Source organism: Ptychodera flava, chromosome 3, assembly GCF_041260155.1.
Source record: "Ptychodera flava strain L36383 chromosome 3, AS_Pfla_20210202, whole genome shotgun sequence".
Classification (NCBI taxonomy): Eukaryota; Metazoa; Hemichordata; class Enteropneusta; family Ptychoderidae; genus Ptychodera; species Ptychodera flava.
This window is the reverse complement of record NC_091930.1, coordinates 21410523-21429645: the sequence shown is the minus strand read 5'-3', so window position 1 is coordinate 21429645 and position 19123 is coordinate 21410523. Positions and strand designations below refer to the sequence as shown.

At 37.7% G+C, this 19123-nt stretch overlaps 1 protein-coding gene across 1 annotated transcript in view; it reads left to right on the top strand.

Moving 5' to 3' along the window:
• Positions 1 to 372: 372 nt before the first annotated feature.
• The window catches only part of LOC139128221 (uncharacterized), a 39921-nt gene continuing 21170 nt past the window's right edge, over positions 373 to 19123 (top strand). Inside the window, exons 1-8 of the mRNA XM_070694041.1 lie at positions 373 to 641; positions 12986 to 14250; positions 14946 to 15065; positions 15692 to 15796; positions 16138 to 16245; positions 16474 to 16584; positions 16937 to 17323; positions 17809 to 18549. Of these exons, the coding sequence (XP_070550142.1) occupies positions 529 to 641; positions 12986 to 14250; positions 14946 to 15065; positions 15692 to 15796; positions 16138 to 16245; positions 16474 to 16584; positions 16937 to 17323; positions 17809 to 18549 (2950 nt within the window). The 5' untranslated portion in view covers positions 373 to 528. The remainder of the gene's footprint in view (positions 642 to 12985; positions 14251 to 14945; positions 15066 to 15691; positions 15797 to 16137; positions 16246 to 16473; positions 16585 to 16936; positions 17324 to 17808; positions 18550 to 19123) is intronic.

Below are 19123 nucleotides of genomic sequence, written 5' to 3'. Positions count from 1 at the left end.
CGGACATTGGCCGGCCAGAACCGTTCACACCTATTGTTTTGGTCGGCCACGAACCTGGCTAGGACAAGGGCCTAGTCTTTTTTTGCTAATGTGAACGGCCCTTATACTATCCACAGATAGCTAGGGTAAAGTAATAGGCACACACTAGACACAGGTAAGGCTTGTATAATGAAAATAAAGTTTAATACAAGACATTTATTGATCATATTCATAATTTCTAGACGAATATTGCTCGCCGGACCCTGTGGTGCCACAGTCCCCTATGATAGACTGCGCATGCACTTGATTCTCAGCGACTGATATACCGCAACGCATTGTGTTTGCTGTGCCACAATCATTGTTCACTGACGGGCTTAGGTTAATGATCTACCTAAAATATTGTCACGTGGTCTCTGGGTAAAGCCTTTCCAGTATTGTGTGTAACACATTTTACCCGACCTACTTGGAAACCCTGATTAGAATTGCGTCATTCCGCGGGATATCTTAACTTGTAACCTTGGCCTTGTTTTGGTGTGGTCGCTAGTCCACATGGCAAGCTCTGACGTAAAACCGAGCACTTCAGACGGAAAAGGGGGTGTATCTGCAGAACGGTCAGATCATAATGGCGGTCGACGCAGTACAACAGCAACGAAGACCGAAAGGTACATTTAAAGCCGTTTTGTTTGGCACTCGCTTGTGTTAACGGTTAAGAGATAGAAGGTTTTGCTAAAATTGAAACCTAATGCAGTATCGAAGAATATTACACATCATTTTAAAAGCTGCAAAGCAATTTCAAGACTGTAAATTTGAAGGGTGAACAGTTTACAATAGATGACTGAACTAAACATGGTACCTCTGGCTGTACATTTGTACCTAGCGACCCATTTATCACCTCTAAAGATGACAACGCGTGATATTATTATATGTACCAGTTGTCTTGCATTGAAGCGCGCGCGTACCACTGTGTAATGCCGTGCACAAAAAAACCAGAAAATGTTGTGCTATAACATTATGGTAAATAGAAACTAACGTTTAAGCGGAACTATTCTTCTGAGCATACGACTGATATTTTGTCAACAAAACAAAAATGGCCAGATGCATTGAACGTACACTTAAGAGCACTTAGGCCTAAGGGAAGTGAACATACCCCGCGTACCAGATAGCCAAATTTATAGCGCGTATTTATTGGATAAGTGATAACACAAGAAACCTGCTAAGGGTTGATAGCTCTGTGATATACTTCGAGTTTCGAATCAATGGTGACTTAATGTTTGTGAGATAACTGAGTTTCACTCAATAAATTACAGGGGAGTTTTGTGATGGTTCACATGATGACTATGTCATAGCAAGGAATAATGGTCTATTTATGGCGAGAATGTTTGGGTTCTTTTGGCGTGCACAAAGCATTGTCATTTCATATCGGAGAGAAGTACATTTTAAAGACGATTTGCTCAGTTAGGGAGCTTAATTAAAAAAGACCCCTTCTATCAGATATAGTTCTTTGGACTCGTGAGCAATTTAGACTTATTTTAGAACTTATATTGTATGGATAAGTTTTTCCATTGACACTGTCCACGCTGTTGTTCACAAGCAGGTATGCTGTCTGCGCAGAGTTTTAAAAATCCACTTATTCAGTCCAACTCTAAGCAAATTTTCGTTTCTTGAAGTTGACCTGTATTATTTTGCAACATAGCGGGAAGGCTTGCCTTGGGCACTTATTTCGGTTTAACGTGTGATTTATAATTAAAAAACGGCTTTGAAGGAAACATCGTGGTGTTAACTTGATGACCAATAACTGAAAATGTAATTAGTGTATAACATTATGCGTGACAGTTTTTTCTTCATTCTTGGTCCATTAATGTTTAAAGTGTGTTCACCTTCGTTAGATCAAAGGTCCATACCCTGCTTGCAAAGTATCTGCGGGAATTTCCTTTTAATGTTGCTCCCATGAGAATTTATTCAAATGAAGCATCTCATAAGTTCTAAGCTTTATTCTCCCATCAGCTGAATAATTTATACAGACAGCAGACAATCAGACTTATTTAAACATGTAGTGCGTTCGAAAAACTATGCTTTATAACCCTCGCCATCACATTTCCCTGTTTTGCGCTTATCGACATTTTAATTGTTTCTTTTACCCGATATGTACAGGAATCGGCACTACAACGCTTAGCTGTGAAAACGCAGCTATCTGCGCCTATGCAGGTAATCAAAGGTCAACCCCGCCACGATAGGGTTGACCTTTTGATGACCTGCAGCAAACCCCGCCACAGATAGCTGCGTTTCCACAGTGAGACAACAGCATGACGTCACGGAAGTGATTTCTCTTTCAATGGTAGAAGTCTCTGCTCGAACGATTATTTTTTCATATTTGAGATAAGCAATCGCCCTCTTTATTTTGTACTTCAATGTGTATGAGAAAGTGTGCGCTGGCGACTTACCTAAATTTTAGATGTAAAAGAAGATTTTGAGGAAACAAGTTTAATATAGAAAGCTCCGAAAACTTGCTATCGAGGGGAAATGAGGCATATAATTAACATTATTCCTATCACCACAGTACAGCAGGGGATGTCCTCCGTTGTTAGTTTCTATAAATAATATTAATAGGTCAACATTACTGCCGCACAAATCATTAGACTACATTCACGTTGAAAACAAGTTATAACGCTGTATAACTTAAAAATGCGTATTCTGATCCGTAAAAGTGTGTTTCTCGTTCTCTTGAGAATGGTTTCACTCATAATCTTATCGATATCAACGCGAGCCTTAGCCTAACGTCAGCGATAACATTTTATAGTATGTAGTATATTTATTTATTAAAATGACATTTACATTTCAATAATGATACAACATCAACGGTGAGTTGATTTAACGATAAATACATTTCCTATTTTTTCTTTTATATGCTAATGCCCCACAAGCTGTATCTCTTGAAATTTTTTGACCTCAGAATATCTTCCTATAATTCTCTCCTGACTTTCTCTGAATTCTGCCCTCTGAAGAGACATGGGCTTTACTGCATTAGGAAGCTATTTTTTGTGAGATACATTTGACAAGTGAATTCAAATTTTAAATGTCATTTTGATTTCCCGCATTTTTATAAAATCGGTAATAATTCAGAAGAAGCAGAACATACAATGTCACAGTTGAAAAGATTTATCCGTATTGGACTATGCAGTTCATGTTAAGATTTCAGTGCAGATATACATTTAATCGTAGTGTAATCTTTATCTTGGTCAAAATTGCACATACAGTACAGCGGGCAATTAATGATAATAATACATTAGTACAGACTCCAATGCTACGGTAAGCTGTCAACGCGTTCGTGTATCGCCGATGACGTCAGGCAAGCTCCTCCCATGAGCCCTTTCGCGCCCATGCTATTTCGAGCTCATTTTCATAAATGTCGTCTACATCAACTTCTCTTTTCGTCGCCCCGTAGTCGTCTGCGCGTGCAATAATTTTGCAAATTTGAGCTGCATTTATTGAAGGGTTCTATCAGAAGGGATAAATGATAAAGATCGCTGGACTTAGGTTTCCCTTTAAAGGACGTCAGAGAATGAAATCATGCAGCGAATCATTTTTATCTCCCAGAATATTTTTGAACACTGAAACTCCTTTTTGATGGGACAGATACTTATAAAAATTAAGTGACCCCCCTCTGAGCTGTTTGAAAAATACATGACCCTCTCTTTGCAGTTTTCAAATTTATGGTGACCCCCTGGATTTTGCCAGCCCACCCCCAGCCGTAATAACTGAACGCTTCCCTAGTTGTGATTTGTATTCAAAAATAGTGGGTAGGAGGATAGGGATGGTGGCAGCAGCCAGAAAAATTGCGACAGACATCCTCATTTTTAAGATCCGCCTTAATATATAGAGAAAATTGAAATTCCACCCCTCTAAATGCTCATTACGTCATTCACTATTTCACTGCCTAACATTTATTTAGCCGCAAGAAACACCAACCTAAAATTTTGACATTTTCTTTTAAGTATTGTGTCACCGTGTATCAAGTCAAATATCATTTTTTACACCCTAACATGTTTAAATATTCAGTATACATCCTTCATATGTGTTTTGTACACTTATATTGAAGGCATTTGTAATTCAGTTCAGCCAATAATTGAAATGCCAATATTACTAACAATGACACCGCTGCATATTTTCCCATATCCTGTGTTAACACGCTTGTTTCAACACTAACGTTTTAGAATGCTAAGGTCAGGAAAGTGATGCACAGAATGAAATATTAAGGAAAATATTGTTTTTATATAACTACTGATCATTCGCAGCTTGGTTACTACTCTCATTGAACAATGTATTTATTGCAAGGTCTACATCAGATTTATTAAAACTTAAGACCCAATCAGTTACAATATGACATTAGTATCTAAAATGTTTACCAGACATACATATTTCAGAAACAATAATTTCTATTCCTGTATTCAAGACACTACCGGTATGTTGTTTCAGTCATGCTTTAGTCTTCTCATTTGTTTTGGTAAGGATGATTATGGCAGATTGCAGCTTGCTCGGTGTAACAATATTAATTAGGAACAACCCGTGCTAAAATTCCAATGTATTCAACTAGAGCATATCTAATCGACGCTTCGAACAAGCCAAAATAACTCACTTTGTGAATTCTTAACTCCTGAAATATTTATGTTCATTAGCAAGTGATCAACCACTTGCTCATAAAGTAATTAGTGGTTATTACACAAAGTTTGGTCGATATCACATCGTATTCAAGTGATCTGTCGCAACGAGTCAAAATACAGACACATCACTTGAAGGCGACACGGAATCGACCAAACTTTGTGTAATAACCTCTTTTATCATACATACATACTTTTGTTAGGACTGTTTTCCTGAGGACTTTCCGAAATTAAATCGGGACGAAATCAGCAGGAATCACCCTTGCTTGCTAATTGTTGTAACTCATAAAAAGTTGATCGCTAAGGATTGATGGCGTCCGTCCGTCCGTTCACGGAAATTTGTCAGTGATGCCTGGAGCAATTTTAATTCAAACTATGTCAGTGTTGTCCTTAGAAGCCGGGTGCCGGGTAAATAACCCGCCTGTTTTGCATTGCATTGCATTTTTTAACGTAATTAGATGATTTTTATAGACCTATTAATTTCGATATCGCACTGCCAGCTGTTAGACGGCACACGTACGATTAGCAGTTTCGCGACCCCTTTCCCCACTTGGAATTGCACAAACATAAAACAGTTTCTAAATACCCATTTGTGGCTTTTTGAGCCCGATCTTTTACTTGTTAAAAGTGTGATTGGCTGATGGACGCGCCTATGGTGTTGCCTTTGTTACGAGCAGCGTGATTGGTTTGATTAGAATGAAGGTCATCTTAGGTCATCTTTAACGATGGTGACAAAAAGAAATGTGGCGTCGGCCACTGGCACCTTGCCGATGGTATATTTTTTCCCGAAGAAAGACCGTTCAAAAGGTATACTTGATTCCAACAATACATTTAGTTTATGTATGAAAAATTTCAATTTCGCTGAATTTGTGAGAGAAAAGCACCGAAATGATGTGATTTTGATCGACGATTCGAAGTTCACGAGACTGGCAAGCTAGTTTTCCGCCGCCGCGCTGGATGCCAACGTCACTACGAGTATGATAATCTTCTCAACAAATCAAGTTGTTCTCAGAGCAAAACTGACGCATTTTCTAGATTTAAAAAAATGAGCTAGAACTGAATTTTTTAGAACCAACTGTTTATTTGAATGGGTAATTATTTCCTTTTATTATTTTTACGTACGGTCTACGGTCACGGCACTGATATGTTTCCGACCGTTTACGCTGTTCTCTCTGACAGCCTCGTCTACCTACTGATATACTGGTATACGTGTCTGCGTGTATACGCATAAAATTAACGGTATGTCGGGATATTTCATTTTATTGGGCGTCATTGTTAGATAATAAGGTTCATCGATAGAGTATGTTACCAAAGGACCATATCAAAAGGTCGATGTCGGATAAAAATCTAAATTCTTTAAAAAGTTTTTCATCCGACAAAAACGATATTCTACTTTGATTTGATTGAAAATTCTTGAAAAATGATGATGTAATTACATATTTTTGCTCCCTACAATACCATTATTGCAACTGTAATTTTTTTTTTCTAGTTGTCTGAAATAGACATTTTTTATATTGATGCATGTGTTTACATTACAGTGAATTATCTTACCGATAATTTTTTTAACAAAAGTAAATGTGTTTTTCATTAGAATCCTGATTGTGTTTTAAGTATGATTGGAATCATCACAGTAAAGAAATAATGGGAACATCTGATAAATATTCATCAATTAAGTTTCAAGGAGAGCGGCAAAAGTTAAAGAATTAAGTTTTTTTTATCCCACATCCATCTTTTGATGTGGTCCCTCGGTTAATTCACTTTTTTCTGATTGAATTGAATATCTTTATCATGATGAAAACAATATAAACAGTTATATAGGTAGGCCACATGGTGAATACTCACTAGTATTAATTTAACGTAGATTGGACTTGTCATATCTTCTTTCTGATTATAATTTTAGCATTTTTTGAGTGAGTCCGGAGTTCTGATTTAGTTATTTGTACATTTCTCTCAAACATTAGATGACCAAGTTCTATCAAGCACAAAACAGTCTGATCCCTCCTCTAATGTCAAATGTCACCTCAGATGCCACCAGAGAACACTATTTCCACTTCAAAACTTCATTTTTCGCCTTACCAGAGGGGGGGACACCCCACAGAACTGTAAATTTCCCATAATTCATTGCGATTTGTATCCTCAGAGATTCCCCAGAGAAGTCTACCAGGTCTCCCATGTGTAGACAAATTCATAGACCAGTTGTAAAAATTCTGAAAACGTATTTTAGAAACACCATCTTCTCAATTCTCATTTTAAATGATTTGGAAAATTATGCAAAATTGAGAGAGGAGATAGCATTTTTGTAAAATTTTCCACTGATCTGTCTTAAGCCATACAGAATAATGTGATGGAAAGTAGGGAGACCAGTTGCACCTGTTTTTGAAACAAAAGGATATTGATTTTTTCCAATGGAAATGACAAAAGAAATTTGCATTCTAAGTTTTCTCAGAGAATGACCCCTTCACTTCATAACTTGCTGCCTAAAAAGTATGGCATTTGTAGTACCTACAGAACATGACTTCTATGGTTGTTTAATGGTTAATTTGAAACTTTTGCTGAAAACACGATTGGAACTAATTTGGGAAAATTGGATGAGAGTAATTATTAGGAAAATGTAACGAAATCGAAATTTTTACAGCTGACACTGCATGAAAACCCAATAATACTTACTGTATTAACATGGATTAATGCCTGTATTTTATCTGAAGAGTGCATATACAGATGAATAAAGTCAAGAATCCATTTTTTGTATTCAGCAAGCCTGTATTCACAAAGGTGGCGCTGTTGATCGGCAGCCTTTGGCGCTGTTGATCGGCAGCCTTTCTCCACTCTCTAAGTTTTAACGTTTTACCCTTTTTTACCAGTGAATTTCCGCGAAGTTTTTATACCTTCTGGTTTTTAAACATTTGCTGCCTTGGATTCGTCACAAAATCTCGAACTCTACCATGCTTGGAAGCAGTATTCGTTCAATTATCAATGTACGGCAGTGCCTGGGTGCAAGCAGAAGTTCTTTCAATATGGCGACGAAGATGTCCCTTTGTTCAGCTATGCCTACCAAGTTATTTTTTCGACCACGTGGACGCAAGGCGGGATGCAAGCATCCAAAGCCAAGGTATGGGATCCAAACGATTATAACTAATCACCGTGCTCCACAGATTAGACACAAAAATTCACGTACAAGAGTACTTCGTCTGATTCCGGTCTCTTCACAAAATAATGCACTCAACGAGCATGCAATTGAAACCTTACTCACCACTCGCTCTGATACACAAACACCTGGATACAAGCGAACCTCCACACTTGTCAAAATTCCAAGAACGTCTTCCTGCTTCAACAAACTCAATCTGAACGCTGCTCTGTGGAACGCCCGTTCTCTGAACGGCAAAATCGGTGCTATCGCATCTACTTTGCTCGAAGGGAAATTGGACATCATGATTATCACCGAGACCTGGCTAAAGAATCAATTTGATCCTGTCATTGCTGAACTTAATTCTGCAATTAGCGGGTATAACTTTTACCATCAATCCCGCTCTCAGCGAAGAGGAGGAGGGGTAGCTGTCTTGGCTCGTTCTAACCTACGACTTGTGGAAAAAAGATCAAAGATGTTCCAGTCCTTCGAATCGTTAGACGTGACATTTAAATCTGCAAGTCAGTTTCTACGTATTATCGCTGTTTACCGTCCTCCAAAATCAACGAAGAATAAGGCGACAGTAAGTGACTTTATCTCCGAGTTTTCCACTCTTTTGGAAACAGCCGTACCTTCCTCGGGCCATCTCTTAATTGCTGGAGATTTTAATTTTCCATTTGAGAACACAGATTCTTCCGACACAAGTAAGCTAATCGACCTTCTTCACTCAGTCGGCCTACAACAGCATGTCAAGATATCAACACACAGCAAAGGCCACACATTGGATTTACTTATAACGCGATCATCAGAGCAATTGCTTCACTCCATCAAATCTGACGACTCTCTTAACTCTGATCACAGCCTATTGTATTTTGGGCTGAATGTTCAACGATCACCCAACACCAAGGTAAAAGTCTCACAACGTCACTTTCGTACGATGAACATTGACAGATTGATTGATATTATTTCATCCAAAATGATCGGTCATCCATGCAATACCAACCCAGAGGATTTGTATCTTTATTTCCATGATGTTGTTACCGATGCTCTCGATACAGTCGCCCCTGTCAAAAGCAAATCGGTCTTAAATAAAGTGCGTGCACCATGGTTCTCTGAGGATCTACTGACTCTGAGAAGAGAGGTTCGTCGACTGGAAATAAATTGGCGCAAATCACAGTTAGAAATCGATCGTCAAATGTTGTATTAAAGCGCGTGGAATATTCACGCCGCTGTGATGCAGTAAAATCAGCCTATCATCGGACTAGAATTGAAGACGCAGATAACAAGAAATTGTTTGCCATTGTTGCAGAGCTATCGGATTCGAAAACAGCTTCATCCACCGCCATGCCAAACAACATCCCAATGAAAGAGATTCCATCAGCATTCATGAATTATTTTGAAAACAAGGTGTCGCAACTTCGTGACAGGATTGGTCTACAACCGCACAGCTGTGAGATTAATGATGTAATGCCGACCCATACTTTAGCTGAATTTGACCCGGTGTCACCTGGGGATATAATTGCGTTAGTGAAACAGTCATCACCGAAATCTTGTGAACTCGACATTCTACCACATGGAGTGTTGAAGAAATGTGTACACATCTTGGCACCTTTCCTTGCGGATCTATTCAACAATTCGTTCACAACTGGCATCGTTCCGAGTCATTTTACGTCAGCGATCATTCGTCCATTAATAAAGAAAGTAGATCTTGATCAGAACATTCTGAAGACTACAGGCCGGTTTCAAACCTCCCTTTCTTATCGAAAGTCCTCGAGCGGGCTGTTGTTCAGCAATTGAACCAGCACCTCACTAGATTTAGTCTTTTCACAAAGTTTCAAAGCGCTTACCGGGCTAACCATAGCACAGAAACTGCTCTCCTCCGTGTTCACAATGACATAATGCTTGCCTTGAATAACAAACATGATGTGATTCTCATCATGTTAGATCTATCAGCGGCGTTCGACACAATTGATCATGAAATTATGCTTCAGAGACTACAATTTCGTTTCGGTATAACGGGCAAATGTCTATCTTGGTTTCGTTCGTACCTCGTTGATCGCCAGCAATGCGTCAAGGTTGGATCTGCATCATCCCCATTTTCTCGCATGAAATACGGTGTTCCGCAAGGATCTGTTCTCGGCCCTCTCTTGTTTACACTCTACACTGCACCTCTTGAAGACATCTTCGTACTCCATGGGATTGATTGCATGATATACGCGGACGATACGCAAATTTATGTCATCTGCAATAGACCTGACGATATTCGTAATAACATTGAACTCTGTGTCGACGACGTCCGCAGCTGGATGAAATCTAATATGCTTGTACTGAACGACAACAAAACTGAAGTTATTCACTTCTCATCACGTTTAAAATCTGATGTGACAAAGCTAGACAGTCTGAGAATTGGTCAATGCGACATAATCCCTTCAGTTTCAGTCAGAAATCTTGGCATTACTTTAAGTCAGGACGGTAGCATGTCTGACCATATCAATATGTTGTGCAGAAATGGTTTTTCCTCTTTGCATAGAATAAGTAAGATTCGTAAACTTCTTGACAGATCTACAACTGAAAAACTAGTCCATGCATTTGTGACTTCCCACTTAGACTATTGTAACAGTCTTTGTTTGGTATCCCTAGAGGACCACTTGCTCGACTTCAGTCTTTACAGAATGCTGCGGCGAGGTTAGTTTCTCGTACGCGCAAATTCGATCATGTCACAACCTGTTCTCAAAGATTTACATTGGTTACCTGTAGAGGCCCGCATCAGATTTAAAACTCTGTTGCTTACATTCAAAATTATCCATGGAAACGCACCTATTTATCTGAGAGATTTATTAGATTTATATGTACCTGCCAGAGACCTGCGATCGAGTGACAAACTATGTTTAACCCAGCCCCGTGGCAACTTTAACAAGACATATGGACAGAGAGCATTTTCAGTATGTTCACCCTTACTATGGAATGATTTGCCATTTGAAATTAAGACCGCCAGAAGTGTAGATAGTTTTAAGCGCAGTTGAAAACCTACCTTTTTACTCAGTTTTATTTGTAATTTTCTGTTTTAATTTTTTAGTGTGGTTGTATTTTTAAATTATTTTATGCAGCTATGTACAATGTGCTGAGACGTATGTATAGTGCATTTTAAACAATTTTTAATAATAATAATAATATTCATGTGGATTCATGTGAATTCACGTGTATTGTTCTATAATACAGGCAACTCATTAATGTGAATTTATCTGAATTATTGGGTTTTCATGCAGTGTGAAATTTTACAAAATGATAAAATAGTGTAAAATTTGAAATATTGTTCTCATCGGACGAAACAACGAAAACACAACGATTATTGCATACCTCTTTCATCGGATTCATTTTTATGAAAATAAGTTCATTTTTGTTTAAATGTACTGAAGAAACGAGACAAAATGCTTAAAATTTCTCTAATTGACGAATTTTGAGTCAGGGCACTTTTGAAATGCCCCTGACGTTTTCATGAATTTAAGGCTTCATAAACATAATTGAGTCAGGCACATTTTAAAAGACCCTGACTGACTTAATTGAAAATTAATCGAAAAGCTTCAATTTGGTCGAGGAAAAATGACAAACTGACATTATTACTAGTGTTCAGTAATGAAGAAACTACAGACAAACTCTCATATTTTCATTCAAATGTGAATATTGTTCATATGTTTTGAACAATATTGCATTAGATACTATCATGCACTGATTTTTACTCATAAGATTTCAATAGCATCGTAAATTTTGTATAAATTTTTAAAGATGGTAAGCAAATATGGTGTAAAATTAGAGAAATTTCTAAAATTCTTGAGAAATTCTGCCAATCCAATTATCCCAATTTAGTTCCAATCGTGTTTGAAATTTCTAAACGTACTTTCACTGGATATTATTTAACAATTATTCTGATGCTGAAAATTAGTGCTTACATGCAGAACTGAAAAAGTTTTTAGAAAAGTAATCTTCATGGATACAAATCAAAGAGAATTGTGGGTAATTAATTGTACTGTGCACCCCCTCTCGCGCTCTCCCCCGTCTTTCGCTACGCTAACTCACCACTCGGTCGCTCCGCTCCCTCGCAGTCCACTCACCTACGTACTTAAATTACCTGGCTACTTTTAAATATAAGGACAACACTGTACGTAAAAGATTTGTTTATGATCGGATCCAATATGGCCGTGTGATGGCCATTTTATTTATGAAGTTGGGACTATGTCATTGACTTTTTAAAAAAGAGCTCTGTTTCTGGAGGGACTGTACTAAATTTGATGAAACTTTTAAAATGTTTTCGTCGTATAGAACAATGATAGCACATAATAACACACGTCATTATACGTCAATTAATTTCTTATTTGCATATTTGACCATTTATGTAATGAGGGTGAATATCTAGAAGTACTACAGCAAATTTGATGAAACTTGATAAGACTTATTTAATGAGCTTTTGTAATTAGGTTGGCAGCCCAGATTGATTTTACGTTTTCACCACTGTGGAATTCATTTTCTCGGCCGTTAAGCCCCTATATCTGTAAAGCAGTACTTTTAATCAGGGACCCAATTAATAAACTTGACTCTATCCTTTCGGAGGACTTGTAATCAAATTATTCATTAACAACTTGGGACTGTGTCATCAACGATGACTTGTCTTTTTGTAAAACTGTACTTTTGCCTAAGTGCAATGCCCATTAACTGACTGCAAACAACAAAATAATTTTGAACATGGAGTGTAACATAAGACCTATTAACCGGGCTGTTTTACGGTAATGAACATACCAGCGAAGGTCATTCTACTTTTAGCTACAAGTACTGTAGTTCTGGTAACAGTGTAAATATAATTCGTATTTTAACATGTCAAAATACGGGTTCGTTTCAGTGCTCTCTAAACAACACGAGAATGACAATATAGGCACAGCATGTATGATAATGTTTTCTAACCTTCATGTAACTTGTTAACTGCTTTTGAGGACCTTGAATGTTGCTCATGCTCTCAATGCTTGCGATAAATCCTGCGTACTTGTTTTAAGCTCCCCACTAGTTCCTATTAAAGTATTTTGGCTTTTTGAAACGGCTCATTTCCAATATACACATCACATGTGATACAATATAATATCAAAAAGAATTCCAATGTAGGATAACAAACGGAAATAAAGAGCTAGCCCATCTATCATTTTGTCAAATTTAACTTCATAACGTCTTTTTCTATCTCAAGGAACATGACAAAAAAGGCGCTTATCGTATGCGATCGATGGGGACCATCAATTCACGGTGGTGTCTTTGAGTCGATGCATCTGGTAATCCGATTATTACAGAAAATGGGAATATCAGTCCATTGTACTGCTATCAAAGCCACGAGGGAAGACGTTGAAGAGGCAAGAAAACTTGGTGTAAAGCTGGAATTACCAACGACACCTGGCTCACTCAAATTCAGACAGCCAAACAGCGATTGGTTGCTCTATCACTCAAAGCACTTTCCAAATTTGCGTAAATTAACAAATGTCAAGTTCGTCTTTGGATTCAGCATGTTGACATCGGAAGCGGCGTTTGAAATAACAAAAGGTGTATTTCCGAGAGCTTCATTCTACCTGATCAATCTCTTTGATACAGACATTGTAACGCCAATAATTGTCGATTGTAGTGAGGAGGAACTCGAGTTCAGAAAGACTGCACTTTCGGAAGAACTCAAAGAAGCAAGGTGTTCATTTTCGGTGAGTAATAATGTATACATAAATTATATGAGACGGTATCCTGACAACAAGCAATATCGCCTGTCTCCAATGATAAACGAGAAGTACTCTCGACTTAAGACTTACGATGAATTGTTTGAATCAGAAACATTTCAAATACTGTCTGTATTCCATGAATACGAATTCGAAGACCCTGAAAAACTCGAGGTTGTCATAAACGCAGTGAATGAAGTAGCCTATATGAGACACGAGATGAAGACAACACCTCCTGTATGGAGGGTTGTTGGTGTACCACCGAAAAAGAAGAAGAAGATCGTTGATATGCTACAGCGCAACTCAAGATTGAAGATTACCCCTAAGTTGGTGACAAGTGCTAGAGAACTTGATGAGGAACTCCGCTGTTCTCACCTTGTACTTATCCAACCATCTTCCACGAGTTATGTAAGCCTTACGTTGGCAGCGATGTGCGCAGCTATACCAGTGATCTTCCCTCAACATTCACATAGCCATGAGATTGTCAAAAAACATTTCGATTCACATCATGTAGAAAACCTGGCTGTTGACATGGGCGATGGTCCTAAGGCATTGAAGCAACAACTACTGTATGTGATGCAGAAGAATGCTGATGCACTGAAGATCGCGAAGAAGATACGAGACTATATGGGAGAGTCAGTCGTTAGTAGCCTCAATGATAGCAACAAAGACTTCATTGAGGCTCTAAAACATGACATGGAAGCGGCTATACCTTCTGAAAATATCTCCGGATCAGAAGACGAGGCAACACCAACAAGTGAGTGTAAAAAGGGGTAATATATTTTATCCTACTAAATGCTACCAGAAATTTAAAAACGTTGCATTCCTGAATGTTGTGCATGGCAATGTCTTCGACATAACATCTGAAAATTAGCAAAAGGATCATGTAAGATGACCATGTGTTGGCAACATTTTTTCCTATCACAAGATGAACTGAAGGGACACGTATTCTCAACTTGTAAACATGAAGAGATATTTGTCCTAAAGTTAACATATCTGATTCACTGGTCCGTACATAAAATATAAAAAAGTCAGAAAATAGCTGAAACACAGTCGTACCGAATAGTATCTACACCATACCTTTTTACACAATTATCATCCAGCGGATCTGATAGAGTGAAGGAGCTAATGTCACGGAGTATTCGATAGACATTAAGATTTTTGAAAGATCTTAAATGATATAGGTTATGAAAAGCATCCCTATTGGTTTCCATCCATTACAATCCGAACGGCCATTTTTACAACCGAATAAGTCGATGCCTTCATAGTTACCAAATATTTCTTGACAGAAGACCCAACAGGGCTTGTTTTGCGATTTGGACATCTGATTTGTTAATTATTTCTTGTATTTCCTCTTCACCACTGTGATACAGTTGTAATTTTTGTATGAATTGAAACAAATTGTAATTCATATATCGTAATCTACACGCTGATTTTAATCTCATTATTTAGATATTAAAGATAAATCTTCAAGAACACAAATGGAGTCTGAGAACAGATCTGCCCGGCACACAGCGCAGTCATCAATAGAAGACGAACCACTTCAAGGTACAATGGATATAAATGATCATGGTAATGATTTGTTAACGCATAGTGTATTTGTATTACCAGCATCGTTTTGCCACTTTAACTTTTATCTCCATCTCAAATGGAAGAATATACATGTTGCTCAAGTAAAATATAACAAAAAATCAAAACAATACAGTGTATAAGTTGACGATATAGTGACTTATAAGGTATAATTGAGAAGAAAGTAGAATCTGTCACGGACACTAGCAAGGCAACGTACACCAAAAAAGGCAAATCGGGTATCAGAAAATCATAAGTTACTTGCCCATGTGTTTTATTGAAAAGAACGGATCAAATTGGCCAGGACACTTTGGTTTTTTTCATCTTTGGATGTGATTTTTCTTCAGTAAGGTCCAATGTATAATTTTGCCCACAAAAATAATTGCACACTGAAGAAATTTTTTTCTTAGTATTGAAGGATGCGCTGTACTATTGAAAATATACTTGTACGATTTTTTGTAATAATTTTAATATATTTCTTTTAAGCACAATGGTTTCAAGACAGTTACTGTAAGGCAAAGTGATAGATATTTAACTTACACGGTTATTTTTCATAAAAACTTTGAACATGGAATAAAGTAATGTGGTCACTGTATAATAAATAATGGTGAATTTTTATCCTCATACAGAAGCAGATGAAACTGTTGCAGTAAACCCTACATTTCATGTTTTGGATGAAGACCTCGCAGTTCTCAGTGACAGAGAAAGTTTAAGAGAAAGGAAGGAACATCAAAGTAAGTGAAAGAGGCGCGCGCGCGTGCGAGAGAGAGAGAGAGAGAGAGAGAGAGAGAGAGAGAAAGAGAGAGAGAGAGAGAGAGAGAGGAGAGAGAGAGAGAGAGAGAGAGAGAGAGAGAGAGAGAGAGAGAGAGAGAGAGAAAGAGAGAGAGAGAGAACATGAACGGAAAGTAAGGCAGTGTCCAGATAGACTGGTGGATGGAGAAGGATGATCCTCAGATCAAATCACAATCAAGCTTATTAATTCTTAATCACCTAGAAAGGTTCACCAAAAGTGCATTTTTTCTTTGGTACAATTTGAGTACTACCAGCCCTTATCATAGCGTCATGACTCTTCCAGGAGATGCCGATGTCATGGAAGCGGAATCAACCAAATCCAGAAAAGGAGGTATCACAAAATATGTTCATAGGCAAGATCAAGTCAGCTATGATGATGACCAAACGTCAGGTAATTCAGTATTTGTCAGGTTAATCGAAGTCATTAACATATTACACTTAATTGAAATGATCACTATATTGCTTTTCCCACGCAACTGTAAAGTGTAGTGTTAATGTAATATTGTAGTCGGATAATTTCTGAAGACACTTAAGTTACACTGGAAAGTAAAGTCGCATATTACTATGAGTGTAATATTTAGACCTAAAAATGATTCTTTTGTTTTGATGTTACTAACAGAGAGTAAACCTCAAGAGAGTAGTCACAATATCAGCAAGCCAGAAAGAAAGCAAAGGCCTTCTATTATCTCAAGGCTGTGGTTCTGGAAGCGTAAAAGAAGCCGAAATCAACGTAAGAGAATTTAAAATCAATTATCAGTAACAATGGTCCAGAACATGATATCCTGTATGTTCCGTACGACACGATTGGAACAGAACTACTTTGGAATAATTGGATGGTAAAATAATTTCGATTTGATCTACAAACCTCATCAATTTTATGGTACGTAACTGTACCAAGCATGGCTATGAAACAAACATGCATATTTAAGCTGTGTCAGCAAGCAGAAGCATATGACATGCTGTTTGGAAGACTTAGTGTGATTTCTTTAGTCATAAGATTGAAGCCGTGAATCGAAGTGTCAGTGAGACATATACTTTTCGTGAATTGGTTGTTTTCAGCTAATAATTTATTTCTTTATCAGGCGAAATTGAAATAACAGTGAAACCAGACGGTATCATTCCACAGGAAGGAAAGGATGTATGCGAAGTTGATGACGCGTTCTATGCTAGTAAACTAACGAAAGAAAATGCAAAGATTGTTGGGGATAAGCTTGATCAGAGACATAAAGATATGAGTTTACAAGCAATTGGAAATCGCAGTATCTCATATACAATGGATTGCCAATCACTAGCAGCCCTGGAATCCTTGATGGATGATTACACGAACGAAAATCTACAGAAGATGATGATGGACACATTCGTGTCAGATCAACTTTTGGAGGAAATCGGAGCCATTTATCTGTCATTGGGAGTATCCATAGATTACGAAGAATATTTGTTGTGTCAGGAGGAATTAGAAGACATGGAAGGTCTGTAGAGTAGTAGATATCCACGTGAATATGCGTGTACAATTATGCTTAAATTGAAAGCTACAGCTAAGTAGGCTTTCGTCAATGTTGCATTTCACAAATGAAAGAGAGAGTCATAATGGTCAATATACGAATGGACTTGCATCCTCACTATTCGAGCCTAATATTCTAAACAAGTATAGCCGAAATTCAGAAACAAAGAAGGAACAACAGATGAGATGCCTCAAGTGGGTAATTTCCGTGTCAATATTACTTAATAGAAAATGCCCACCACTTTGCCGAGTATTATCGTTCTTGCAACCAGTTGTATCTTTATTTTCCATTAGATGCAATTTGGTGTTTGTCAATCAAGGATGAACTTAAAATTGTCAAATTGAGTACCGGACTTTCCTTTTCTTAATGCATGCAATGAAAGTTCAAAGATTGGCATTTCTCAAAAGTATGAATGATTATTTAAAACAGATTCTCTACACACATTTATTCAGTTGCAGGTTTGCCTGATGAGGACCAAAGAGAAGTAACTGCAGTAACAGACAACAAAACTACTGAAACGTCAATTTTACACCAATTATCAAATGAAGAGTTAGCAGAGCTGAATGATAAAGTGGAGTGCGAAGTACAAGAAAGGCAGATAAGTAGTAGTGTAGGGAAGAGAATGGAAAGAGAGAAACTTAGAAACAGAGATATACTTAGACAAATTGCAGAGGACGAGAAGAGAAACAGCGATACTGAATTACATGAACTTATGAGTAAATGGGTTCAGGTTAAGAACGGAATTGAAAATATGAAAAATATCAATGCAGCTCAATCTGGATTGCCTATCAAAAGGTGGGAACTCATAAAGCATGCAGGGGCTATCATAAATGAAGTTGACATTCCCTTAGAAAGAAAGCAAGAGTTACTTTCAGTTTTCCAGAAGTTCCTGCCTGTAGGTCCGGAGAAAACTGATCCTGATCCTGACAACATGCTGTTGATTGAAGGCAGTGTACTCATGGGCTATGTAGAAAACACAGTACACGACGCTGACATCGCTACAGAAAGGAAGCAAGAAGTGATACAGAGATTCAGGGACTTTATTGAAGAAATATCGGAGAAGGTCAATGTTCAAGATCGTTTGACTGCAAAGCTGGAAAACCTCCAGGCTCGCATCAGTGAAATTGTTGGTGATGCACATATTCCTGACGAACTGAAAGAGGTCTACGTTCAATGGAGACGAGTTAAGAAAGGTATGTCCATTGTGACACTTGCATTAAGGTGATACCGGAGGATTCAGAACACAGGAACAGACAACCTAATCCATGCTAGGGGCTCAAACAGGTATCTCATGTGTTACATTCTAAAATTTTGGAAAATTTGGTGCAAATTTGTAGGAGCTGAAACGTTTTAAGGTAGAGGTGTGTAAATTTGTATATGTGTGACGTCACTGACCAATCGCGCAACAAACCTGCCACTTTGGTATCGTATGGTTCTGTAAATCTTTATTATGCAAAGAAAAGCATGAAAACTTTGTATTTTGATTGATTTCGTAAATTACCCTTACCAACCGTTGCTTAGCAATTTGAATCCTTAGGTATCGCCTTAAAGTGTTACTGGCTCAGCATTTTTTTTTACAAAAAACCCCACTTTTATTGCTTTGCAAAATCATCCGAAATTAGCGTTAATGACCCTTTTAAATGAGAAATATTTTCCATAATAATTGTGTAAATTTTATCTCTGAGTAAAAACATTGCGAAAATCAAATTTACAGTTTGTACACTGATTATTCCTCTCTGAAGCAAGATTACTTCTATCATTACTGGT